We start from the raw sequence: 27,474 nt of genomic DNA, 5'->3' as shown, positions 1-27,474 counted from the left end.
CACCCTCTGCCTCTCCCTGTCACACTCTGTCTCCCCCTGTCACACTCTGCTCTCCATAACACCCACTGTCTCCCTCTCCCTGACACCCTCTGCCTCTCTCTGTCACCTCCTGCCTCTCACTGGTGTAGATTTATTAACAAACGATCAGGGGAATATGCGCTATCCCCGTGCCTTATGGCAGATACAATATTTTGTATTGCGCGCCTGCCTCCTGCCTGATTTATGAATGGTCAGCATCGCTGACCGTTCCGCCGCCTGCAGCTATCAACTTCGACAGCTGCGTGCGGCGATGCCCTATGCCTACAGCAGGGACAGCACTGTCCCTGGTGCTGGCTCTGAGCTGCGCTGGGGATCTCGCGTGAGTAGCGAGATCCCGTGCATGCACAGTCCAGCCGGCCAGGGAGAAGCAGACAGCGCGTCAGTGTTAACTGACGGTCCTTCAGCTGGAGGAGGCATCGCCGGAGGGGGAGTTAGCGCTCCCCCGCTTCGGCGGGCAAGATCTTAGTAGATCTTGTCGCTGTCCCCTCCTGCTTCGCCTGCTACTGAGGCGAAGCAGGAAGTGTTATAGCGGCGCTCCCTGTCACACTCTACCTCTTTTTGTCACCAACTGCCATGTTGCATATTACGAACATGGGTTGGGGTGGAGGAGGGGGCCCAAATTATATTTTTTAACCTTGGCTCACAATCCACAAGTTCTGCCACTGCCTTAGTAGATCCACACACTTGTGAGATGTAAAAGGTGCCAGTGGCACGTGTGACAGCGGCTGTTTCTGCACATTATGCAATGCAGGCAATGTAAGAGGCAATGGCAGTGCTGCCTGCACAATATACAATGCGGGTGATGTAAGAGGGGCCGGTGGCACGTGTGGCATTGATACTTGCACATTACACTCCTCTGCATGCAGTAACACACACAGGAGGGTTATCTGCGTATAACAGCTGAGCTGAGGGCCAGGTGCTACGTGTCACTGGGATACAGTGTATCACATCCATTCTCTAGGATAAAGGTTACAGCAGGAGAGAGGCTGCACATGTCACACTGTATGTGTGTCACACACTAGGACATCCGGGCCTGTACTAAGCAGAGAACATTCCCCCGAGCGTCTGGGCTGTACATGCCGGATCGCTGGCACGCGGACGCACGCAGCACCCCCGGGGAAGAAAGTCATGCTGCTCCTAACTAGGGTGACCCTGGTGTCTCCTCACCAGCAGCTTCTACCCTGGAGCCCATTTATGTTACACGAGCACTTCGGATTTACTCGCTTCTTAAAGCCAAATTATCGCAAACTTGGATTTTTCTTATTGGCTATCCAAAACATGTGACAGCCGATAGCCAATAAGATCCCAATTTGAGATGCGAGTAACTTGTTTAAATCTGTACCACTCATCTCTAATTCATGCCCCTTTCAGACCGCACTTTAAAAACGGTATATTGCCGTTTTTTTACCGTTTTAAAACGGTAATGTGTGCGGTCTGAAAGGTGCAGGACCACTTAACCGGTTAGAAAAAAACGTTTTTTCTAACCGGTTAAAATGTAGGGTCCTACCCGTTTCAGAACCGGTATTTTAGGCTCAAAATCGGTTCTGAAACGGTAATTTAGGACCCAGCCAATGAGCTGGGTCCTAAATTCAGCACAGTGAATACTTAATGAGCGCTCATTAAGTATTCACAGCACTGGAGCCCCCCCCCCGCGCGCGCGTCGACACCCCCCGCGCGCGTGTCGACGCCCCCCCTGTGTCGACTTACCCCGTGCCGGTATCTCCGTTGTGGTTCCCGGCACTGCAGCTCAGTATGCTCGGAAAGCACTTATGAAAAAAGTGTCTTTCAGAAAATGGCTGCCTGTTTCCTATGGGGCAGCCATTTTCTAGAAGACACTTTTTTCATAAGTGCTTTCCGAGCATACTGAGCTGCAGTGCCGGGATCCACAACGGAGGTACCGGCACGGGGTAAGTCGACACGCGGGGGGGGGGGGGCGTCGACATGTGCGGGGGCGTCGACACGCGCGAGGGGGGGGGAGGGGGAGCTGCACGGAGGGGAGGGCTGAAGGCTGCACTGGCTTTGACCCTGTATTTGGAAAGTTTCCAAAAACGGGTCTGCCAGTGTCAAAAAATCGGCACTTAAACGGTAATATACCGTTTAAGTGCTGCGGTGTGAAAGGGGTTTTATCTGGCAGACCCGTTTTTGGAAACGTTTCCAAATACAGGGTCAAAGCCAGAGATGCGGTCTGAAAGCAGCATTATATACCTCTGGGGGTGTATTTACTAAGATGGGATTTCTATTGAAGATGGGATGTTGCCCATGGCAACCAATCAGATTCTACAGATGGAGTGCCTCTCAGCCAGCTCAGAGAATCGCCAGATTCCCTGAGCTGGTGCAGGCTGGCGGAGAGGCGCTCCATCTGATGCGGACGTGCAAGCGTCTCACAGGCTCGCACATCCTAGTCACTCGGCAACTGGGAGCGGAATCCCTGCCCGTCTCCGCTTCAGGGAGACGGGAAGGGTTAGGGGGGAGTGCGGAGGGCTACAGGTGAGATGGGGGAGCGGCAGAGGGCTGTTGCGAGCTCCATCAGAATGGGCATGCGCTCCCCCTTCTGGTGGATGGTGAAAGGCGCGATTGTCGATAGATTAAATATTTATTGCGCTGAATTTAGGACCCAGCTTATTGTCTGGGTCCTAAATACCGTTTCAGACCCGATTTTGATGCCAAAATACCGGGTCTGAAACAGGTAGGACCCTCCATTTTAACCGTTTTACAAAATCAGCTTTTGTAAAACGGTTAAGTGGTCCTGCACCTTTCAGACTGCACAGATTACCGTTTTAAAACGGTTAAAAATCGGCAAAATACCGGTTTTTAAGTGCGGTCTGAAAGGGTCATTATTCAACAATAATCGAGTGTGGCATGAGCTATAAAACACGTATGTCCGTGCAGTATACAGCAGGGTGGACCCCTGTAAGCAAAGCCCTGTGATTCTCTCATCTAAGACCGGGGGCTATGTATTATCATAGACAATGCACAGTGCAGAAGCCTCATCCTTTTCCTGACACCGGGAGTCATATGCCCTGCTAGGCTACATGCATGCAAGGACAACTCAGCAATGCCACCCCCAGACTGGGACTGGATGAGTCCCCTGGCCTACAGGATCCCGAGTGTACCTGCTGCACAGGAAGTCTGTGTGTTCCTGCATGGGAGATGCGGCAGAGTGCGACCTCCCTCCTGCTGCCACGGTTATCAGTTTGCCATTCTATAGTTTACCAGGCATTATCCCTTTAAAGCTGGATTCACAAAATATGGCTGCAGCCTTGAGGAACTGCTTGTAACTGAGAGCAGATGTATGAATGCTTGAGTTATCTGGGAATACACATTGTAACTGACATGATATCTAGGAAAGCGGTCATTGTAACAGTATGAGCCATTATATATGGGAAGCATAAAACATGTTACATAGTTGGTAAGGCTGAAAAAAGACTTGTGTCCATCTAGTTCAATCTAGGTTGTTATAATAGATTATCCCCTGGCTGCTGTATAGTATGTTCTGATATTTTAAAGACAGATTATATTTCTTATTTGTACCCATGGATGTTTTTAACCAATAAGTGTTTGTCCAACCTTATTTTGAACGTATTTATAGTGTCTGCTGACACCACTTCTCCAGGAAGAGAGTTCCTGAGTTTGACTGCTCTGACCGTAAACATTTTTTTCCTTCTAGAATCTGGCTGAACAAAAACGATGCCTCACGGTTATGAGGTGAAGTACCACCACTGACCACCAGAAGCCACTTGATAGACCAAATTACTCCTTTGTGTGCTAAAAGATGTCATAACAGAAAGTGAAAACAATTGTTGCAGAGACATTGGTCTGTTTCAAACTTGCTGGATAAGGAGAGAGAGAGCTTTGAAGACAGATATTGGTGGTAGAAGCAGATAGGGACAGAGGGTGGGGTGATGAGTTTGTGGGCTAAAAACTGTCACATCTCAAAGTGAAAGTACATTGCAGAAGCCGTCAGTACTTTATAAAGAGTGAAAGAAGATGTCCTAATTGGTTTTTATTTCATTTTTTATTTTACAAGGATAGTGTGAATTTTTAAACACTAGAAAATGTGATGCAAAGCAAACCACATTTATAACTTCTTAAAAATTTTCGTAAATTTACCCCAAAACATGACAGTAAGGAGCCAATTGACTGGTTCTTTATCTCTCTCCAGGCCTCAGGGGTCTATTAATGAAGCAATGAAAAGATTGGAGAAGTGAATCAGTGGAGAAGTTGTCCAAGACAACCAACCAGCTTTGAGGTAACATTTATCAAGTGCCTTCTATAACATTACATGTAGCATCTGATTGGTTGCCAGGGGCAACCCCTCCACCGGCTCATTCCCCTCTTTTCACAGCTTCATGAATAGAACACAAAGTACCTAAAAGTGAATGTAAATAAATAAAAAAAACTTATGCGAAGTTGAAGAAATGGAACAGAAATATTTTGTTCAAGAGGAGCAAATACAGAGGTTCCTGTCTTGCCATTTGGTTAATACCATAAAATATAGTACAATCAGGGCTATTTTTCAGTAGGCTCCAGCAGGAACTGAGGCCCTTATTCTAGTTCACTCTTTCTGACAAAATATTTCTTAGATGGACAAAACCCCACCCAAATCTAATTATCTCTGCACAGTAACACCTGCCTCACCTGCAGTGCACATGGTTTTGTCCATCTAAGAAATATTTTGTCAGAAAGAGTGAACTAGAATAAGGGCCTCAGTTCCTGCTGGAGCCTGCTGAAAAATAGCCCTGAGTACAATATTATGTTTGCAATTTGCAATAATGTTTTGGGCCTTTTTGTTTTTCAAAACTATATTCATACGTCTCTACGGTCCTGCTTTCCACGGGAGCATCCTGTTTTTTTGTGGACATTCCCACGTCCTGCCTGGGGCCGGCAGTGTTCCATGTCTGGGGTGGGGCAGTTGGGAGTCCCCGGACACTGTGAATAGACATGCCGCCACAGTGCCGAAAACAGGGGCGTGACCTTGCGGGAACGTTGCAAGTATAGACCACGCCCACTTTACGCTAGGCCACGCATGCACAAGCATCCCTCCTCCTCCCTCCTTAAAGTTGGGAGGTATGCTATATTGGTAGAGAGCAGCTTTCTGGTTATGTTCATTTCCTGGTCCCCTCGCTTCCTTATCCTCTGAGTAGTGCATTGGGGTAGAACTGATGAAAAGGGGGACATTATAGATATAATGAAGTGTAAAAGTGCGTACACAAAATCAATCGATATATTAATGCAATATTGGTCAGTACTATGTAACAGTGACATAACTGTGAAAGGTGTTGTTCACTGATATATTGCGTCAGCTGTCTAACACATTCACTCCTGAATATAGCTATATCTATGTCTACGGCGATCCACCATCTGCCTATACACATGCATGGGACCACCGGTGATTGACAGCTTAATTGTATGGGTGCATGTCATTGCGCCACCCCAGGTGTGACGTCGGGCAGGACGGATCGAGCAGGGTGTGTAGAGAAAATATACATCCTGCTTGATCCAAAAATCAATAGAGAAAATTGATATATATATGCACCACCGGCCAGTGTGTACCATCAATATATCTGTTATCTGTGTCGTTCACAGATATATTGTGCTGAGTGTATGGGTGATTCGTCGACCACCCATACAGCCGTGCCGAACACGCTGCCAATCCATCTGTAGATATATATACCAGTGTGTACCATTTTAGAACAAAGCAGCCATTATTTATCCTGCAAAGAAACATTATACCCCACCCATAGCTAACTCTCTATGCACCTGTTACATCTTCCCCACCTGCAGTGCAGCATGGTTTTGCCCATTTCAGAAAGATTATGCATTTGCGATCATCTCTGAATCAGGCTGTGAATCCTGTAGTGTTTAGCATATGGTATATAAGGTCATTGTATCCTCTGCATGTTTAATTCCAATGCTGTGTGGAACCGCCCTTGCTCTGCCCTACGCTATCCTTTGTTGAATACATCCCAATCAGCAGCCTGCAGTTTGGATATCTGAGGAATTATAGGGGGTTATTTACTAAACCTTGGCGAGAGAACATGGATAGAGATAAAAAACCAATCAGCCTCCATCTTGTAACATGGCAGTTGGGAGCTGATTGGCTGCTACTTTATCTCTGTCCATGTTCTCTCTCTCCAGGGCTTAGAACATAGACCCCTATGTTAGCAAATTGTTAAAATGGCAGAAAGTGACCTCTGTGTATAGGGAGGCTACTGCAAAAGATTGCCCAATGAGGGTGGTTAGAAAATAATTTGCACCTTATTTTAATTGAATAAATGCTTCTGAAGCCAAGTGTACACTAAATACCATGCACTCGGAAATCGGTAACGATTAAAATAACGATAACTAAGCAATGTTACAAACTATATCCTTTAGAAGGGCTGAAAATTAGTAATATCTATAAAAATATCGCTTAAGCCCCGTACACACGGGGGGAGATATATTGCTTAGCCATATATTGCGGAGCAATATATGGCTGAGCAATATATTGCTCAGTTACTCCTTTTCATCAGCGACCAGAGATGGTCGCTGATGAAAGAGAAACTGCCGGGGTGAGGCCGGCAGTGGAAATCAGCTGGTCGCAGGAGCATGTTCCTGCAACCAGCAATCAACTACAGGGGTAAAACCGGGAGCGTGCACGCGGCGATATATCGCCGGTGCACACTCCCATCGCGGGCAATATGGTCACTTAGTGACCAATGTTCCCTCTAATGTTATGAAGACTGTGTGCGGCAAAAGATTTTGGCTGTGCAACTTTGGAAGGAAATTTTTATTTTTGTGCGTCACTATATATAACTGGAAAATTATGTTCAGCATTTGTGTTAACTTTTCTTCAAAATGATATTAAACATTCAAAACATTTAAACATTCAAAACACAGCACATGATGTAGTTAATGGGTGAAACACACATTTATTTAGTCCACAACTGCAAAAAATTGACCACTGCTGCTTTGTGCGCTCTGTTGTAATGTCTGTGCGCATGCTCGGCGAGTTGTGTGCGCGCGCACACGCGCACAGCTTAGAGGGAACACTGTTAGTGACCATATTGCCCGCGATATTACACAAAATCGCCCCCGTGTGTACCTTAAGTGTGTATGAAGGGAGTTGGTGGGGGAGGGGGGGGGGTGTATGTGGGGGTGAGATTTGGGGACTTTTTCCCTGATTATTCAGTGACTGGCCTCAACCAGAGAGGTCTCTAGAATAGGGTCAGTGGCTGCTGCAGAACCTCTTAGGCGGCAGAGCTGGTCATTCTGGTTCACTCGCAAAGGTAAATTCCTTCTCAAATGGATAAAACCATGTGCACTGCAGGTGGGGCAGATGTAACTTGTGCAGAGAGAATTATATTTGGGTGGTTTATTTTCTGCGCAGGGAAAATACTGACTACTTTATTTTTACACTGCAATATAGATCTCACTTTGAAGTAAAACCCCACCCAAATCTAATTCTCTCTCTCTGCACATTACATCTGCCCCACCTGCAGTGCACATGGTTTTGTCCATTTCAGAAGGAATTTGCCTGAGAGTGAACCAGAATAATCGCCCTTGTGCATTGCATTCACTTTATAATGGATACAAAAGGTGACTTGCAAGAGGTGAATGATGCAGCTGTACCCACCCCACAAGGTGCCCCCTCCATGGAGGATAATCACAGCCCAGCCTATTACACAGTGTGGGAGGCTGGGGGTGGTAGTGAATTTATATTTGCAAACATCCCCCATGTACAAACTTGTTACCTACTCACTCAGCCCCCCAGCCCCCCCCCCCCCCCCCCCCATTACTGGCGCCCCTGCTTATTGACCCTCACTGCTAGTTATTATATACATATGTATAAATAAGTCTTTATAGTGTAACCCTCCGCCCCAGTCAAGAAAAAAAAAATAGTTCCCTTCACTTCTAATTCCTGCTCTCCCTGACAAAGTGCCCCCCCGGCAGCCGCAGAGTGTCAGTGCGCAATGGCCGCCGGGTTTCTCAGTGACTTTCATTCAGTTGCGCTGACATAGTCGCTCAGGGGACGGGGATGATTCCCTCTGCCCACAATAAGAAGGCAGAGAACAGATATCACGGGGCGGAGGGATCTCCAGCCTCAAGCCCACGTACTGGAGAACTGCTGCTGCGGCGCAACCGAACCAGGCCAGCGGAAGCGCCGGCTGCGGATGAGTGACGTGGAGAGCAGCCAATGGCCTGCCAGATGGTTTTCCAAAATTGTCTGGCAGCCAATGGAGGAGTGACAGAGGCGGGAGTAGTCCGGGCAGCGGGTTAGGTTGGTCCCGGCCGCTGTGGCTGCTGTGTGGAGCGGAGTGCTGTGCGGTTGGCGATGTGACGGAAAGTTCTCCGCTCTCTTCTCTCTGCGGCGGTGACGACACCGGAGCGGCTGCAGGCGGCGGAGCTCGGCTCAGCGGCCACTAGGCGGCACACCCCAGAGGACTCCCCCATGCCAGCCATGATCGAGAAGGGGGCAGAGGTGTCGGGCAAAAGGAGGGGCAGGAACAACGCTGCCAGCAGCAAAACTTTGGCCCCCAACGGCAATGGCAGCAACTCCTGGGAGGACGGCAGCTCCAGTTCCTCCAGCGACGATGAGCACGGTAGGTCAGCCCCGGGTGGTAGCCTCGAACTCTTCCCCCTCCTTCCCGGAGAGAGAACCCCTCCCCCCGGCCTGACCCCCCTCTCTCTGTGCCCCTGCAGGTGGCGGTGGCATGCGGGTCGGGCTGCAGTACCAGGCGGTGGTTCCAGATTACGACCAGGGTAAGTTCTGCACCATTGTGGTGGTAGCCTCAAACTCTGAGCAGCGCCTGTGCCTCCTCCATGGGGCAGCTAGGTGGTGCTGTGCCTTGCTCCATGTGGTGCTGTGCCTCATGCATGGGGCCCAGCTATTTGGTGCTGTGCCTTATCCATGGGGCCCTGCTAGTAGTGTTCATTCTAGCACCCGTCAACTTTGAAAACCCATGCAGTTCCTCTTCCTTGCCTGGGGTGTTGCGGTTTGCTGTGGTGTTTCTAGCACAGGTCTGGTTTGCATATAAGTGCTGATATACAGACCACACTGTGCTAGATAGGTGGTGCTTTGCCTCAGTCCATGGGGGGGCAGCACAGTGGTGCTGTGCCTCTCTCAATGGGGGCAGCTGGGTGGTGATGTGCCGCCCCTCGATTGGGGGGCAGCTGGGTGGTGGGACCCTATACTGCTATACCGTATATCTCCATTGCTGGAAGCTAATGTTGGCCTTTAAGCATAAATGTTGAGCAGTCTTATGGGACTAGATTGTAAAATAATGAGTGCCCCAAGAAATCTGTACAGTGATCCAGGTAGATGGTTGGTTCTAAAGTGAAATGATTAGAGTACCAGCATTGTGTTTTATAACCTGTACATATCTATGTATGTATGATTATGGTACTTGTGTATTAGCAGGGCGCTCACTAAGCTATTTGCTTAGTGTGCTATTGTGCATAGTGAAATTGCATTGCACGTGGTTTCCGTGCCGTGTGATGCGATCTCACTAGTTAATTTATTCCCTGCACCATTGCTGTGGATCGCATTGCACGCAAAATCGTATGCGATCGCATGCGATTTAGCACAACACCCCCAGTATACATTTAGCACACCCCCACTATCAATGTCATCCCGAAGCGTACGCGGTTACGCGTCCTCCCGACCTTTTCATACCCCCACTATCCACATCGGCATGGAGTTGATTTTATAAAGTGTGAGCCACCGAGCCCGAAGCGTGGCGAGCGGACGTGGATTACTTTACATGTATTCCGCGTCCCCTCGCGGGGCTTGCTGCGCTCGCCACACTTTATAAAATCACCTCCACGCCGATGTGGATAGTGGCGGTATGAAAAGGTCAGGAGGACCCGTGACCGCGTGCCTCGCCACGGTTCGGGGTGATGTGGATAGTGGGGGTGTGCATGGGTGCTTTTAAAATAAGTACCATCACATCTCATTGCATGGGTGCTTATACAATGAACATTTGCATTGCACCGCAAAAGGCTTGCAATGCGGGCAGGGGTGCACTAAACATTAACTAAGGAAAATTTTCCTACGGTGCCGTACGTATGTAAATTGGGCGCCCTGCAAATACACAAGTACCATGAAAATATATATGTATATGTGTGTGTGTATGCATTGTGCTGCTACAGTATCACACTGCATGTGTTGGCGTACAGCAGTATTTGCTGGTGTTACTGGTGCAGTATATGGGTTGGCAAACTCCTCATTCAATGCACTGCTCTGAGGCTCCTTGCACTTCCACTGATAACCATATTAACCCTTTCTCCGCTAGACTGAACTCATTGTGTGCCTATCAGTGTTCTCTCTTTTTTTTTTTCACCTTTGTTTACTTTTCACACATTTAAACCTTTACCCCAGCCTTTCAGTAACTGGTGGGTGGCTCGGCCTGGTGTATGTATTTCTTGTTATTGGAGGCACTGTCCTCCCACCTACAGTACAGTACGGGGAGCTGATGGGGCGCTGCAGGCAGCAATGGCTGAATCTGTTCTCTTTATATATTTTCTAAACCATAACATACATGTATGACTAGCTACATTTGTGGTGTACCCTGTCCCTTCGCTCACCATGTGTCGGTGCAGGTGCCTGGCTGCACTTAGCAAATTTTACCATCCACGTGGACTCCGATTGGGAATGGTGAATGTGGAAAAGTTTTAGAAAATACATTTCCAATATAAACTCATGTCTGCTTTTGAATTGACTGTAGAACTGACTGTCTATCAGCCATCTGGATACCTGTTGTTCCTATTACCGTGTGCGCATTAAGTTTAAGCCTTTTGTGATTGGATAAACTGGTGCTAGTGGCTGCCAATCGTAAAATGTGACCAGTTGAAAGCACATCTGTACACCAGCACATAGCTAACTCTTTATCTATAAGAAATGTTTGGCCTAGGGGTGCAGTGAAAAAAATTTATACTGTAGTTTGTGGGGATTCAAGAAAGTTGGTTGGCTGGCAGGTTGGTGCGCACCTGTTGCGTAGAGGCTGGCTGGTTGGTGTGGACCTGTGTAGTGGTTGGCACGCATCTGTGGTGTAGAGGCTGGCAGGTTGGCGTGCATCTGTGGTGTAGAGGCTGGGGCGCACCTGTGGTGTAGAGGTTGGCAGGTTTGCGCACGTCTGTGGTGTAGAGGCTGGGGTGCACCTGTGGTGTAGAGGTTGGCAGGTTTGCGCACGTCTGTGGTGTAGAGGCTGGGGCGCACCTGTGGTGTAGAGGCTGTCTGGCAGGTTGGCACGCATCTGTGGTGTAGAGGCTGGCTGATGCGCACTTGTGTGCAGGGGCTGACAAGCATGTTGGCGTGCATGTGTAGTGTGTTGGCTGGTGTGTTTTTATTATATACACAGGGACTGCTGTGTGTGTGTGTATATATATATATATGTGTATATATATATATATATATATATATATATATATGCTTTTTTTCATTATCCAACTGAAAATGTCACTTTTTTTTGTTGTTTTTCTTTAAGTAGCTTTGTCATGGTCTTTTTTTGTCCTGTGTCCTTTGATATGCAAATTACACTCATGTTGATTGTGAACCCCCCCCCCCATAATGATTAGAGTAAATGGCAAATTTAAAAATCCTGGTGTGTGACTGTCTCTGAGGAGGACGACACTATCCCCCTCACTAATGGAAGCTAAAGGCCCCCATACACTAGTAAGATTTATCTGACCTGTAAATTGCATCTGATTTTCCTTGAACTTCCCCTGCAGCTTCCCAGGAGGCCTACATACATATTGACACTTGATGTGCCGTTTTATATATCCAATTTGTGTCAGATAAATCACATGTGATTTATCTGACGCACAGTGGCCCTGAGCCGTCAGCGGAGTCTCTGATCCTAGGCTGTCCTTATGAGCCCGCCTCCCCTGTGCCAGGAGACCTGGAGCTAGTTTCTATTTTTTTTTATATAGTTTTTAATTTATTTAATATTATATTAATAATATTGATTTAATACTATTTTTAATAATATAATAATTTCTAGTTGTCCCCAAATGTTTCAGTGTAGCCCTTTACCCCCTCTGCCCCAGCAAGGCTGATCCTAAACTGTAGCCCCCCCCCCCCCCCCCCCCCCCCCCCAGTAATGTAGCTGGGGTACATATATTTTTAATTGACAGTATAATTGGTTACAGGACTAGTTACAGTTTTAACAGTATGTTGCAAATAAGACCAAATGAGGCAGGGAGTGGGGAAAGGATCTCTGTAATCACTCTGTAATACCGGGGGAGGGTAAGTGTAGAATGTTTGTGCATCTGATAGTGTGTCCTCTCTAGAGCGAGGTCTGTGTGTCCCCCTGCTTGGGGAGTTGTGCTGCTGAGGTGAAAAGGGAGATGTGTAGAGGAGGGAAAGCAGTTAGGTGACAGCGTGCTGAAATAAATCAGAGTGATAAACCTAACGAACTGTGCACTGCTGATGATTAACAGGGTAGTGTGTGTGCGGTGGGTATGATAAATAATGCCGGTCTGGGGAAGTGTACCACGGATGGGACTGTTGTTGTAGGAGTGAATATAAAGCAGTGCTCAGTCTGTTACCTCCGACCTGAGCTCCAGCAGTGTACAGTGTCTGCGCGGCTCTCTGTGGACTCCTGTGTTAAATTCTTATAACACTGGAGTCTACAGAGAGCCGCGCAGGCAATCAGGTGCTGTACACTGCCGGAGCTCAGCCCAGAGGCAACGGAGCACAGCTTCTTTTACCGGTCATTGCGCACTTCATTTTTGACAGCCCACAGGACGCTGCGGCGGCTTCCTGCTTCCGGTGCTGTATGCGTACTGCGGGGGGCGAGAGGAGGGTCCAAACATATAGATATATCGGATCTGATACATCATGGGTGCAAAAGCACCCACGATGTGCCCATGATGGGTCAGATGCCGATATATCTTATGTTCTGCAGGTCCGACCACCTGATCAGATCCGATGCGCACGGGACCGCGCATCTGATCAGATCAGATGTCAAACACATGCGATTTTCGGCCGATTTCATCCGATTTATCGGCCCAAAGGGCCGAAATCGGATGAAATCGGCCGAGAATCGCATAGTGTATGGGGGCCTTAACTCCTTCCTCAGCACAAGTTTCCCCTCTAGTCATGGGATGTGCACAGAGAATGCACACAATGGCCACTGGCAGCAGCTTCCTTTGTGTAGGCAACATTGCACATGGATTCACAGTGACTGATGGGAGTTTCTCACTAGTTGCTGTTGTGCGACTAGTGACCCACACAATAACAGAATGGGTTGTTCTGGGCACAATACAGTGATACCGTAAACGTCAGTGTCATTACCATGTTTGCAGATGTTGCTGTAACCATTACTGTGCTAGAATGCTGGTTGCTTCGTTCTAGGGCCTACTATAAGATTATTAATCCCGGATGCCGTTCGTGTGCCGTTTTTGCGCTTCGCAGGGCCAAATTCACTGAAATTTGATCGCACCTATATGGAGGTGCGAGCACTTTAAAGCCAATTCGGCCCGCCGTAAAGTGTGCCGGGTGTCTTGGTGATTCGCACTCGGTGAATAATCCGCACCCTTAGGGGTTAATAGGATCAATCCCCCTAAGTGCGCTTTGCCCTGGCCTCTGGCCCATGTGCACTTGTCATGGTGACATTACAACACCTATTGGCTGCACTGTGACTTCACTGATGGTGATTAGTCTGTAATATGGAGGTCTGTCTGCCAGGCATGTCTGGTGCTTAGTACTTGGTATCGCCATTTAAAGGACTAGTGTGGTGTCTTTAACAGATGTGACCTTCTCATAGCCTGCTGCTGCTACAGTGGCCCAGAGCTGCCCCACATACTCACAGGTGGATTCCCCCCATAGACCCTAATGAATCAGAGGCCAGGTTAGGGAATACTGTGCTTTGCTGTGCATTGAATAGATTGTTTGAATCGATTTTGAATGTATGTTGTTCAATAAAGGTAAATAGAATGTGTGACCAATGTTTTGTTTGTTTGTTTAAGGAATTTGTTTCTTAAGCACAATATAAAATAAAGTAACAGAATATTATGTGCAGCTTCCCACGTCCCCTCTCCTGTCACATTACATATACTCCTCTGGTTGCTGTTAGTGATGAGGCTTTAAGTCCTTTCCTGCAGTGCATTAAATTCTCTTGGCTGTAGCAGAAATGCTATACACACCAAGGCTGTCCACCACCCCCCCGGTACCTGCACGCATTGGCTGTGTGATATTGTGTGTTCCCAGCACCCAGATATGCAATCCCTGCATTGCTGCGATCTGGAGCTTCTCTATAAAACCAGCGCTTTTAGTGCTGTTCCTTGCAGTATTTCCTTTTCCCTGTTTTTTAGATGTGCACATCCCATAAATAAAGAGTAATTCTGCACCCAGGTAAGCCTTCAGCTGAAACCTGAGCAGGATTGCAGCAGTCCCTGTATCTCTCAGTGGGGGAAGCTGTACATAGGCAGATGGATCTCCTGCTGTGTGTTAGTCAGGCAGTCTCCAGCCTGGGGAGCCAGTGGTTCTGTGCTATGGCTGGACAGTACGGTGACCGCTCACCTAAACAGCGCTACTATTACAGAGCAATGATGTTCTGTAACACTCTGATTGTGATTCAGTGTTTCCTCTGCCAAGAGTGATTCATCTGGGTTTGTTGGTAATGGCTGGCCAAATTGGGGTGGTAGGCTTGGCATGACTTCTACCAGTCACCCTAATAATCTCACCCAGATCTGTGTGTAACTAGTGCTGGGAGATGAACTTCTCATTCATGGTGGAAAACTAATCTCATTGGTAAAACAGGCTGTCTGTTCCCTTTTGATAGGATCACTCCTGGGGAGCAATACATTAGTCCCCGAAGAAATGGGCTTCTAGCGTTGCGATAGTTCGTCCATTATTTGAGCTTGCTGTTGGTGCCAGAAATTCTCCCAAGCGCAGTAAGCCCAGTGTAGCTTCTTCACACTTCCATAGCACTGATGGCAAAAAAATTGAATATCGTCACTTGTGGGGTGATTTTAATTGTTCTGTGAGTTCCCAAACATAATGGATGCCCACTGGAAATATTCAGTTGTCCCCCCCCCCCCCCCCGGTGTGTGTTATACTACAGATCGGCACCAAAGTGGTAATATAATAATAACATCATTATGTTCTATGTTAGATGTAATAGTGCCAGCACACCTTCCTTATTACAGGTGGCACTCGCTGCATCCTCTATGGTTCTTGCTGCCTTGAACCCCTTTAGACTTCATGCTTCTCCTGAGTCACATAAGACCTGGTGGGCGGTGAGGTCCCTCCCTACGTCTGGCTCCATTGTGTATAACTTACGGGTTCTCTGTCCCTCCTCCCTTCCTCAGGACAAGAGTTGACTGTTCCTACTGTTACCCCAGGGCTCCTCGTTGCAGTGCTGCACAATGAGGGGGATGGGATAATATAGTAGGGAAAAGGGGGGTGACGTTACTGGCACTTACACTTGGAGATTATATGTACCCAAGTAAAAGGAATGAATCTGCTGATCTATAGAGCATCTGTTAGGAGACTTGTTTAGATCTGTAGGCTGAATGTGTTCTTATTCCTGCAAGTCCTGAGTGTAACTTCCTGTAAGGGGAATGTTTGGCAACGGTGTCCTGTTGGTGGATTACCCCACTGCTTTCTTTCTGGGGAATTGTCTCCATTATCAGAGCTGCAAATGCTAGATATAGCAATCCGCACACGTTATTCTCCTAAATCAGCATAGACCTTGTTCTGTTCTATTGCACCATTCTGCAGGTAGGGATGGGACATAATGGCAAATGTACTGTGATCTAATCATACCTAGAATAGGAGTATTCTTACACCTCTGACCATTCCCATACTGGGGGGGTTTATGAGGATCTAAACTATTGGCATCTGTCTGAACTATTGAGATGTTGCACTGATTAGACGCTCATTGGCTGATGCAGACACAGCTCAGCTCAGACTCCCCCTGGAGGTGGCCAGCTGGAATGTGCGGAAAGTCTTCTCTTGCAGAACTTTCCCATTGCAACAATTAAGGTGCGTACACACGTACACATGTACAGATTTATCTGTCCGTTCTATCTGGTGGGAACAAAAACCTGGAAATGTATGGGAGCAAATGACAATCAAATCCCCCCCCCCCCCCCAAACACTTAAAAACAGACAGTGATCAGTCAAATTGTTTAAATTATTCAGAAATAACAAATTTATCAAAGCATATATTTCTCTATCATCCATATGGGATATTGGGGATTTCATCATAACGTATGGGAGAAGAGGTATCCGCAGGAGACAGGCACATAGAAGCTCTTTCACTGGGTGTACTGGCTCCTCCCCTCTACTTCCACCTCTGGAAAGGGTGCTCACTGTGAAGCTTCAGAGGTTTTGTTCAGTTTAATTTCTTTATTATTTTGGGTTTGCTGTTTGGGCTTAAACAGCATTCCTGCATCGTGGAAAACCAGGGGAAGGGTTCAGTTGCTCGACCTCTTTAGGTACCGAATTGACCCTGCTGCAGGACCACCACAGACTGGATTTAGGTTCTGCCACTGTACCCCAAACAGAGTTCACCGCATTAGAGCTAATTATGCCCATTTTCCAGTATAAATAAATGTTACCCCCCCCCCCGAGCGCTATGCAATGGGCGGAGCTTACTCAGAGCGGGACCTGACCTCTGAGGGTGCCAAACTAACAGCTTTGGCACCTGCTTCTCCCTGGGCTCTGTAAGGTGGGGAAGGAGAGGGAGTTCTGCAGCAGTGACAGCACAGGTTTTGGGTGGTTTTAACCTTGTGAAGGGTTAATATCTGCAAATATCTATCTATCCTATGTGGTTTATGTATGTTGCCAGCTCTCTCCAATCTGAGAGCTGGGGTGTAGAGGTCCCAGTGCCTCTGAGTCTTACCCACAGGCTTGTTAAGCTACCACACATAAGCTGTAATTCACATAGCATGGGTCTTCAAACTGCGGCCCTCTAGATGTTGTGAAACTACAAATCCCAGCATGCCTTGCCACAGTTTTAACACTCCCTTATAGCAAAACTGTGGCAAGGCATGCTGGGATTTGTAGTTTCACAACATCTGGAGGGCCACAGTTTGAAGACCCATGACATAGTGCATCAGAATCATCTTTATTGGCCAGGTATACTTGCGTATGCTTGGAATTTTTTGTGGTAACAGTGCAGCATCAATCAGGGAACACAAGGGGGGTGGAAAGAGAGGCATAAACATACATCACATACATTTCACATGTATCTAGAAAAGTTCGAGTTAGTATTTGGTATGTTCAATATGGTTTAGTTGGTGGACAGCTATTGGGAAGAAGCCTTTTGTAGTTCTTGTCGTCTTTGCTGGGATGGACCTAAAACGTCTGCCTGACGGAAGGGGTTCAAACAGGTTGTGGCCAGGGTGTAGCTTGTCCGCCAAGATCTTTCCTGCACGCTTATTGACCCTGGCTAGGTATAGTTCTTGGACAGTGGGGAGCTCCGCCCCAATGATCTTTTCTGCCATCCTCACCACTCTTTGCAACCTTCCTCTGTCATTCTCGTTTGCTCCTCCGAACCAGATTGTGATCGAGGAGCAAAGAACAGACTCTACTATGGCAGTGTAGAAGATGAGCAGCAGCTCCTGCGGGATGTTGAATCTCTTGAGTTGCCTCAGGAAGAACAACCGCTGCTGAGCCTTCTTGACAGTTGTAATGATGTTGGGACCCCATTTGAGGTCGCAGGAAATCTTTGTTCCTAGGAATTTGAAGGAGTCGACCCTCGACACTACTCTGTCAGATATTATGAGTGGGTTCATGGCATTTGGTTTCCTTCTAAAGTCCACCACCATCTCCACCGTTTTGAGGGGGTTTAGGTCAAGGTTGTTTCCGCTACACCATTTAGTTAGCCGATCCACCTCCCGTCTGTATGCCGACTCGTTTCCATCCATGATTAGGCCGATAACCGTTGTGTCGTCTGCATTACTTGTCACTTAGTGTGCTCATTGTAAATCACTGTGTGTGTGTTCAGGTTGTTGTTCCCCCATCATGGTCAGGAAAATAACATGTATTTAAGCATTGTGAAGTTTTCACCTGCTTCTACTTCACAAGTGACTTGTGAAGCTTGTATTTCCCCAGTGCTTAGTGGGGTCTCACCCCAGCTTAGTGGGAATATGCAGTCTGCCTCTCAAGAACCAGACTGGGCTAGTTCTATAAAGAGCATGCTGCAGGATGTGTCCTCTCAGTTAGAAGCAAAAGGCCCCCTTAAGGTACCCATACACTAAGATTTATCTTCAGATCTGGCTGGTTGGAACAAAAACATGGTTATGGATGAGTGACAATTTGACAGTTTTCCAGCATTTCCAAGCAAATGGTCAACTGTCATATGCTCCCATCCATAACCAGGATTTTGTTCCAACCAGACAGATCTGCAGATAAATCTGTGTGTGTATGGCCACCTTAACACTTGTTCAACTTATTGATCAACAAATTGAACCTGATTGACTCGAGATTTATGCTATGTGCAGGAGGTTCAATCTCTTGGTTATACCCAATGGCACGGGATTGTGTCCTACACATCAGGCACATAAGATTTTGTCAGACAGGCCCATCAGATTGTGTCAGATAAATTGACTCAAATTGGATCAAATCTCACAAGTGTAAGGGGCCCTAAACACTTTTCTGACTCAGTCAACCAGGACCTATCTATTCTATCAGCCAGAGTGGATAATTTAACCCCCACTCCCGTAAACATGGCGCAGGGGCTATTCCTCCTGATACAGATGAGGAGCCTGAAGTGGGGGAGGATTTAGATGAGCCCTTACAGGACTCGCAGTCTGCACTTACAGGTACTGAACCACTCATTATGACCTTTAGGGATGTATTAAACCTCCCTTTTAAGGGAGTCTGTAGTGGGGGATCCATTTTTTGGAGCCCAGAAAAAGCAGCCTATTGTTTATCCAGAACAGGCTGATTTGGAGGACGCATTCAAGGTGGCTTGGAAGTCCCCAGAACAATGTTTTAAACTCACAAAGCTGTTTGTGTCTGCATTCACTTTCGAGCCGGCTGGCCGCAAGGTGTGTGAGACGTCATTAACACACTTGTCCAAAAAGGTGGTAGTACCAGGGTCCTCGTCTCTGAAGGATAGCTCTGATAAAAAGGTAGAAGCTACCCGTAAGGCTGTTTATACCGCTAGCGGCGCATGTCAGCGCCCGGTTCTGGTGAGTTGCTGGATGGCTAAGGCCGTCCACACCTGTGCCTCCCAGATACTGGAAGGTTTGCAAAGGGACATGACTGTGGCGCAGGTTTAAGAGAAACTGGGCCACATCCAGGATATGGCCAAATGCTATGCGATTCATAAATATAATTAGGTGCGATAAATGCACGCAGTTCAGCCATGGCAGTCTCCGGACGCAGAACCCTCTGGCTATGCCAGTGGGCGGCTGAAGCTGATTCAAAGCATAGCATGGAAAATCTCCCTTATACGGGGGGGGGGACAGATTGTTCGGGAGCGAGTTGGATGACCTGATTTCGAAGGCTACTGCTGGGAAATCAACATTCCTCCCATCTACTCCCACTGTGCAACGCTGGCCCTTTGCAGGTCCAGCGCAGCAGTCCTTTCGGGGCACCAGATTCTGACAGAAGGCGAGAGGTAGCTCCAATGCATAGAGGGGTTCTCTGACAAAGTTCTGTAAAGCCGCAGGCAAGGATCGTAGCTCCGGAGCTACCGCATCCAAGCCCTCTGCATGACTACCCAGCACCACCACGGGTTGGACTCGAGGTGGGAGCTCCTCTGCTACACTACGCCCAGGTGTGGGAGGCGTCCTGTACCAATCCTTGGGTGCGGACTTTCATTTCGCAAGGCTACAAGCTACAGTTTGCAAAGCCACCCCCGCACAGGTTCTTCAAATCAGGGGTACCAGCTTTGAAAGAGACTCAGGCCACCCTGTTACAGGCGATTCAGAGACTGTTACTGTCTCGGGTGTTTATCCCGGTCCCTCCTCAGGAGAGGGGCAGGGGTTACTACTCCAGCATTTTTTAGTACCAAAACCAGACGGTTTGGTACGGCCAATTTTAAACTTGAAGTCTCTCAATCCATTCCTAATGGCAACTACTTTCAGGATGGAGTCCCTTTGGGTGGTCATTGGGGGATTGGAGCAGGGAGAGTTCCTAGCATCCCTCGATGTGAAGGACACCTATATGCACATCCTAATATGGGTCCCACATCAGGCCTTCCTGAGGTTTGCCATTCTGGAGGACCATTATTAATTTCAGGCCCTTCCCTTTGGTCTGTCAACTGCACCCCGTGTATTCACAAAGGTGATGGCGGAGATGATGGTGTTACTCAGAAAGAGGGGGATAAACATCATACCCTATCTGGACGACCTTCTTGTAAAAGCCGGGTCGGAAGAGGCTTTAAATCTGGCAATTCAGGTAACTACACGGGTGGTTACTGAACTTCCCAAGGCCTCGATTCCATTGCAGCAGCTGCTGTTTCTGGGCATGGTACTGGATACCAGGGAGCAGAAAGTCTTCCTGCCAGGGGACAAGGTTCAAGCGCTCCAGATCCTGGTGAGCAATATTTGGGCTGTGGTACAAGTCTCTTTCTATAAATCCATCCGGCTCCTGGGCAAGATGGTTGCCTCTTTCGAGGCGATCTCATACGGGAGGTTCCACTCCCGTGTGTTCCGGTTGTGTGTTCCTAAGCAAATGGTCAGGGTCACACCTGCAGATGCACAGGAAGATTTTCCTGTCCATGAGATCCAAGGAATCACTAAAGTGGTGGCTCCATCCTCCAAACCTGCTGGCAGGCAGGAGGTTTGGGATTCAGAATTGGATTCTGCTAACGACGGACGCCAGTCTTTTAAGGATGGGGCACCATGATGCTGGGAAGGACTTTCCAAGGTAGGTGGTCCGTTTTTGGGAATCAAAGCTCCACATAAACAACCTGGAGTTGAGAGCGGTGCTTTACGCCCTCCTGCAAGCTGCACCTTGGCTGGAAGATCAGGCGGTAAAAGTGCAGTCGGACAATGCAACAATAGTGGCATTTATCAACCATCAGGGAGGCACGAGGAGTCAAGTCCTGCATGAGGGAGGTCGCCAAGATCCTCAGTTGGGCAGAGGCTCATCTTACTGCGCTGTCGGACATTTTCATCCCCGGGGTGAACAATTGGGAGGCGGACTTCCAGAGTCGTCACAACCTTCACGTGGGGGAATGGAGCCTGAAAGAGCAAGTCTTTGCACGCATTGTGGATCTGTGGGGAAACCCACAGATAGATTTCATGGCATCCAGGCTCACCAAGAAGTTGGCTTGGTACTGCTCCAGGACCAGAGATCAAGCGGAGACAGTGGACGCACTGACACCTTGGTGCTACAATGGAGTGGAAGCAATTCTGATAGCTCCCGACTGCCATCGCAGAGCGTGGTATGCGGACCTTCAAGCCATGTTGGCAGACGACCGTGGCACCTCCCTCAAGAAAGAGACCTGCTCACTCAGGGTCCCTGCATCTGCCAGGCCTTAGAGCAACTACGTTTAACGGCCTGGAGGTTGAGCGGCAGATTCTAGCTCACAAGGGATTGCATGCGTCAGTCATCTCTACTATGACTCAGGCCCGGAAGTCGGTGACTTCTGCATATTACCACCACATTTGGAGGAGATATGTACACTGGTGTGAACAGTTAAAATTTCCACCAACAGAATTCAAATTGGACCGCTTCCTTTACTTTCTGCAGTCTGGTTTGGAGTTGGGCCTACGTTTAGGTTCCTTAAAGGTACAGATCTCGGCGCTCTCCATTTTCTTCCAGAGGAAATTGGCCTCTTTGCCATAGATCCAGACTGTCCTGCAAGGGGTGCTGCATATTCAACCGCCCCTTTGTACCACCTACACCTCCATGGGAATTGGAGGTGGTCTTAGATTTCTTGCAGTCTTCTTGGTATGAACCTCTGAACTTAGTGGAGTTAAAATTCTTGATGTGGAAGACAGCGGTTCTGTTAGCTTTGGCTTTAAGACGGAGGGTGTCAGAGCTGGGTGCTCTGTCTTGCAAGAGCCCATACCTCATATTCCATGAGGATAGGGCGAAGCTTAGAACAAACCCATGGTTTCTTCCAAAGGTTGTTTCGGCCTTTCATTTGAACCAGCCTATTGTGGTTCCAGCAGGTGGGCTTAACTCAGAGATCCCTGCTATGTTGGATGTTGTTTGGGCTCTCAAGTTGTACGTCCAGAGGACGGCTAGGCTTCGTAAAACAGATTCTCTCTTTGTTCTGTACGATGCCCAGAAAAAAGGTAATCGGGCCTCAAAGCAATCAATTGCTCAATGGTTTTGTACTGCTATCAAACAGGCCTATTCTGTGGCTGGCCTGCCTGGGAGGCTGCCTGGGGTGTTCCGGCTCTGCAGCTATGTAGGGCAGCTTCATGGTCGAGCCAACATACGTTTGTCAAATTTAATAAATTTTACACTATTCCCAAAGAGGACATTCATTTTGGGAATGCGGTGCTGCAGCAATCTCCGCACGTTCCTGCCCATCCTAGAATCTTGGGTATAATTCCCATACGTTATGATGAAATCTCCAATATCCCATATGGATGATAGAGAAAATAGGATATTAATACCTACCGGTAAATCCTTTTCTCGGAGTCCATATGGGATATTGGGCACCCTGGATCTTGCAGCCTTGTTGCTCCTGAATAATGGATCCTGTTACTGTTTCTTGGTTATGTTGCCATTGTTGTGTTATGGGTGTGCTGTTTGCAGGTCACCACATTTATATGTTAACACATAGTTATATCCTTTTCTCATACTTTCCGTTCCTTCGGGCACAGTTTTCATATTAACTGTTCATGTGGGAGGAAGTAGAGGGGAGGAGCCAGTACACCCAGTGAAAGAGCTTCTATGTGCCTGTCTCCTGTGGATACCTCTCTTCTCCCATACGTTATGATGAAATCCCCAATATCCCATATGGACTCCGAGAAAGGATTTACCGGTAGGTATTAAAATCCTATTTTTCTTCTGTTTTCCTGCATTTGAGTGGCAACTTTTGATTGTCATATGCTCCCATATATTTCCAGGTTTTTGTTCCCACCATATAGATTGGACAGATAGATCTGTACGTGTGTACGCACCTTATGTGTAGTTGGGTTTTGCCACTTAGCACTGCAAAACACTGAGTAATTGTGCGTGGTAATTTAAGGGCAGTTCATGCCACCACCTTGCAGTCAGAGCGTAAGGAAGGGGTACTGTGTGTGTATTTGCTGTCCCTGAACATTGTATGGACTAGGTAACCCCTATCTTATTTTTCCTGTGATCACTAAATGGTGGAGGATACAGCAATACCAGATCTACTCATCAATTCGGTTATTCTCTGTGCATGCACCGTGTGCGAGCGGCCATGGTGAGCAGGACTTCGCCGGGCGCTCGCACACAACACTGCAGGGGGGGGGGGGGTGTTTGTGTGTGGCTGTGTTCACATGCCTCGATGACGTGGGGGGGGGGGGGGGGGCGGTAGCTGACATCACTGGATGTCCACTGCCCGCCCTATGCTCCCACAGGACACACACAAACAAGACAGGTGAGTGTCTTTAATTTTGAGTGTGGGCTCCACATCGTTTGATCGGTAACCATCGAATGATGTGGGTGTCGCCCCATAGGCTGCAAATGGATGTTTATGCTAAACATCCATTCGCAGCCATGCAGGCGAATTCTCACTGCAAAGGGGAGCGGCGGTCTGTACGAATGGTGAGTGGGCTTAAAAAGACACGCAAACTTGCACAATGCAGGACATTATACATACAGATACTGTAACCTGTTTCGGTGGTTGCAGGTTGGTTTACATTTTGTACACTAGAAATATAATCAGTCTGCTGATTTATAGCGCTATTTATTCCTTGCCTACATAACCTCTTACAGCTGTACGCTGGGGAATAACCGGTAACCTCGGCTAAAGTCCCGTTGGTGCATGCAAATTCCTGCTTGGGCTCCTAAACCGCAGACATTTAGCACTGTTTTCTCAGGCAGCAGTGAGAAGTGGTGTCTCCCATGGAAACGGGTGCCTGAACAAAACTAATGGAATTTGCATTCCGTAGTTGGGGGGGAACCGTTGCGTCGCCCCCGTAATGTTGACACAACTGTCAACATGGTTCTAACTGTTGAGGTCCACAGTGATGGCTGACCCAATATCTGTAAACTGTACTGTCTTGGTACTAGAAGTTATCCCGTATGGTGGGTAGTGATCTAATGCTGAGCTTTGTAGGTCTGTGGCATCCCACCTCCCAAATACCTGCCCTCTCCATGTGGTCACCTCTTCCTGGCTGTAGTGTTTACTCTAGCACCCTGTCCCAATCTGTGCTGCATCACCAGGTGGAGAGGAGAGCGTCGGCAGTTCAGTGCCGGCATCCTTGCTGTATGAGCTTTGCTGCAGCTGCTCACACTGGACTTCAGCAGGTCTGACTGCACTGTGACCAGCGCCAGATGTAGTGGATGGTGATCCACTGCTATGTCTCCTGGGTTCAGTCACTCTGCAGAGAAATCAGGAAACATGAACTGCTGGGGAAGGAGAGAGCCCGTGCCTGCAGTGCAGTGCTGGGTGGGTAATGTGTTGTCTACTCACTTATTTATAAGTAAATATCTGACATATCCTGCTTCTAGTGATGCCATTAATGCAGCAGCTCTGTGGTCAGTCTGAGAATCATTACGCCAGGTACAACCAGTCTCCCGTGAGTGTTCTCTGCTTATTCCGATTAGTCAGCATAGCGTGTACTACTCAGTATTGATTCCCCATACAGATCACTGCCGCTGCCCCCTAGAGGTATGTGCTGGGAGCTGCTTTAGCAGATAGAGCCGTTCTGGTTGTGGTGTCTGTGCTGGCAGTTTGGAACATTCTGCTAAAAGGTCTTATTATTATTTACACCTAGAAATTGTGATTGTCTATTACAGAAGTGGCAAAGAGCTGCCAGGAGCGGGAGAACCTTGGCATGTTGGTGTGGTCACCCAATCAGAACCTGTCCGAGGCTAAATGTAAGTAACGTGTCCTGTCATTAGCCCGATCGTTGTACCCTGAGATACAGCTGTGCTTGTGTGGCTCTAGGTGTCATGGGAAAGAACCCAGGTCTTCCAGTCTGCTCTTATTATGGTGAATTTGCTGTCCTTTTACGCACTAGGGTTAATATTTGTTTGGGAGCCAGTTAAGCACCTAATATATTTTTGGGTTGTACCACACGCACAACAGAGAGAATGCCCTATTCAAACATTACTATATATAACCCAGTGTGTGTGCGTGTGTACTAAATCTACCGCCCAGGTGTTCGCTGGTAAGCACGAATGCTATTCCTCATAGAGCATAGCATATTGCAGGGCTTGACAAATTTGTAAAAAATCTAGGAGCCAGAATGAAAGTATAGGAGCCAGAAAACAAATAGTGACAGTGTGTGCCAAAAAGTAACACCATAATGCCTATTACATGTCACATACCCATTACATATTACACCACATGCCACAATGCCCATTACAAATGCCACACATCATAAATCCTATTGCATTCTATGCCACACACCGTAATGCCCAGTACAGGGTAAACCAAACACAGTAATGCCCATTACACATGATCCCACACACTGAAATGCCCATTACATTTACCACCCACCGTAATGCCCATTACACAGTAAACCAAACACTAATGCCAATTACAAATTATGCCACACGCCATAATGCCCATGACATATTATGCCACATAAGTGCTGCTTACTTATATGTTTATTGCTATGGGTTTCTGGTTTGATGCCAGGCAGGGGAAGATCAAGAAAAAAATGACGGGGGAGGGCACCATTGCAGGATCATGGATGAGGATCCAGGAGGTAGAGATGGGCAGGGAGAGCTGGCAACAGCCTCTGCGTAAGCAGCGGGTCCTGTGGCTGGTTATCCTATCAGGAGTGGTATACATAGGTATTTGTGCTGCGCTCTTTGAGTAATAAAGTGATTAATTATTTTCAGAGGGGAACCGTTCCTTCGCTGGCATACTGTCTTGCGAGGTGGTCACTCTCATATTACATGCCTGTACATTATCTGTTTCACTTTCCAGTAGACTTATTCAATTCTTTTTATGAACTGAAGCGTTCCTACAACAGTCCAGGTTCAGGAGGCAGTAGGCTTAGGCTACACATGGTGCTGGATTCAAGCAGGGCTGGTACCAGGATTTTCAGCACCTTAGCCAAAACTTCAGCTCCCCAACTCAATGCCCACTTTCCAGAGCCTCTGGGAGGTGGAGTTGCAGAACTTTAACACCTGCTGTTTACAATAACTTCAACAAGGATTACTGTAACTCTTCCAGAGTCCTGCTTACTACTTGCAGACAAGTCCACATATAAGACAAAAGGCTTTTGCTAAACTCCTGTAACAAGAATCATCCAGTGATTCCTTCCCTCAGAGACTGCATCACATTGCTCAGTGAGCAGTCTATCCTATCAGGAGCACTTACAGCAGCCTCAGGTGCCCCATTTAGCATACACGTAAGCAGATGACCCTGCGGTGGGTTATATATATATATATATATATATATATATATATATATATATATATATATATATATAATATAATATAATATAATATAATATAATATAATATAATATAATATAATATAATATAATATAATATAATATAATATAATATAATATAATATAACAGCCAGCAGACTGGTGCAGAACTCTCCCGGCTGCCGATGTATCAGAGAAGGTCCGCACTCCGCAGCGCGACTATTACAAAAGTCAAGGCGGCTCACGTGCCAATCAGGAGCTAAAGACTGCAGCTCTGTGCTTGAGTTTTCAAATAGGCGCCCTCAGTGCTGACCGGCTCTGATACAGCTGCAGCCGGGAGAGTTGTGCACCGAGCTGCCGCCGTTGTGCACCGAGCAGAGAACAGGGGCACCCGAGGCTGCTGTAATTGCTGATAGAATAACCAGCCACGGGGACCCGCTACTTACGCAGAGGCTGCTGCCAGCTCTCTCTGCTTCTCCCTGTCCATCTCCCGGCAGCCGGGAGAGTTGTGCACTGCTCTGCCGGCTGCTACGCTGGCTGTTATATATAACAGTATAACCCACTGCGGGGCCCGCTGCTATCCATAATTCAAGCCACCACTCTGCCCGGGGGGTTCTGCTTCCTGGCAAATCTGGTCGCCAGGAAGCAGAATCTGGTCGCCATGGCGACCTGGCCCCCGGGTTTTGTCGAGCCCTGGCATATTGTATAGTGTGTACCGAGCTATTGGTTATGGTCTTACCCACCATGTCCAGGTAACCTAATCATCGGGTAAGTCCCTAACATTCTAGGGATTCAAGTCAAGGGCATGGGACGCCCCTAAACCAGCATAACCAAACCACCCCAAGGCAGCTCACTAGTGTGAGTGTTATGCCTGGTACACACTAGGACGACTAGGGCCCGAACCCATCAATACAGATCCTATTCCGACCAATTGGATGTAGATTGTGTGGTGATTGGGCCCTTTTCTGTCCTGGTGTGGACCGATACCGATCCGATGCGCGGTCC

At 47.8% G+C, this 27,474-nt stretch overlaps 1 protein-coding gene across 5 annotated transcripts in view; it reads left to right on the top strand.

Annotated features, from left to right (window-relative positions):
- The first annotated feature begins 8,018 nt into the window (after positions 1–8,018).
- Positions 8,019–27,474, top strand: part of RCOR1 (REST corepressor 1) — a 32,750-nt gene continuing 13,294 nt past the window's right edge. The window contains exons 1-3 of one of the 5 annotated variants that reach the window (XM_083167511.1): positions 8,019–8,621; positions 8,722–8,781; positions 24,878–24,958. In XM_083167511.1, the coding sequence (XP_083023637.1) occupies positions 8,471–8,621; positions 8,722–8,781; positions 24,878–24,958 (292 nt within the window). In that variant the 5' untranslated portion in view covers positions 8,019–8,470. The remainder of the gene's footprint in view (positions 8,622–8,721; positions 8,782–24,877; positions 24,959–27,474) is intronic. The other 4 variants (XM_083167508.1, XM_083167509.1, XM_083167510.1 and 1 more) reach the window with 4 other exon arrangements.

This window comes from Crinia signifera, chromosome 12, assembly GCF_055691185.1.
Source record: "Crinia signifera chromosome 12, ASM5569118v1, whole genome shotgun sequence".
Classification (NCBI taxonomy): Eukaryota; Metazoa; Chordata; class Amphibia; order Anura; family Myobatrachidae; genus Crinia; species Crinia signifera.
This window is presented reverse-complemented; position numbering and strand designations above follow the sequence as displayed.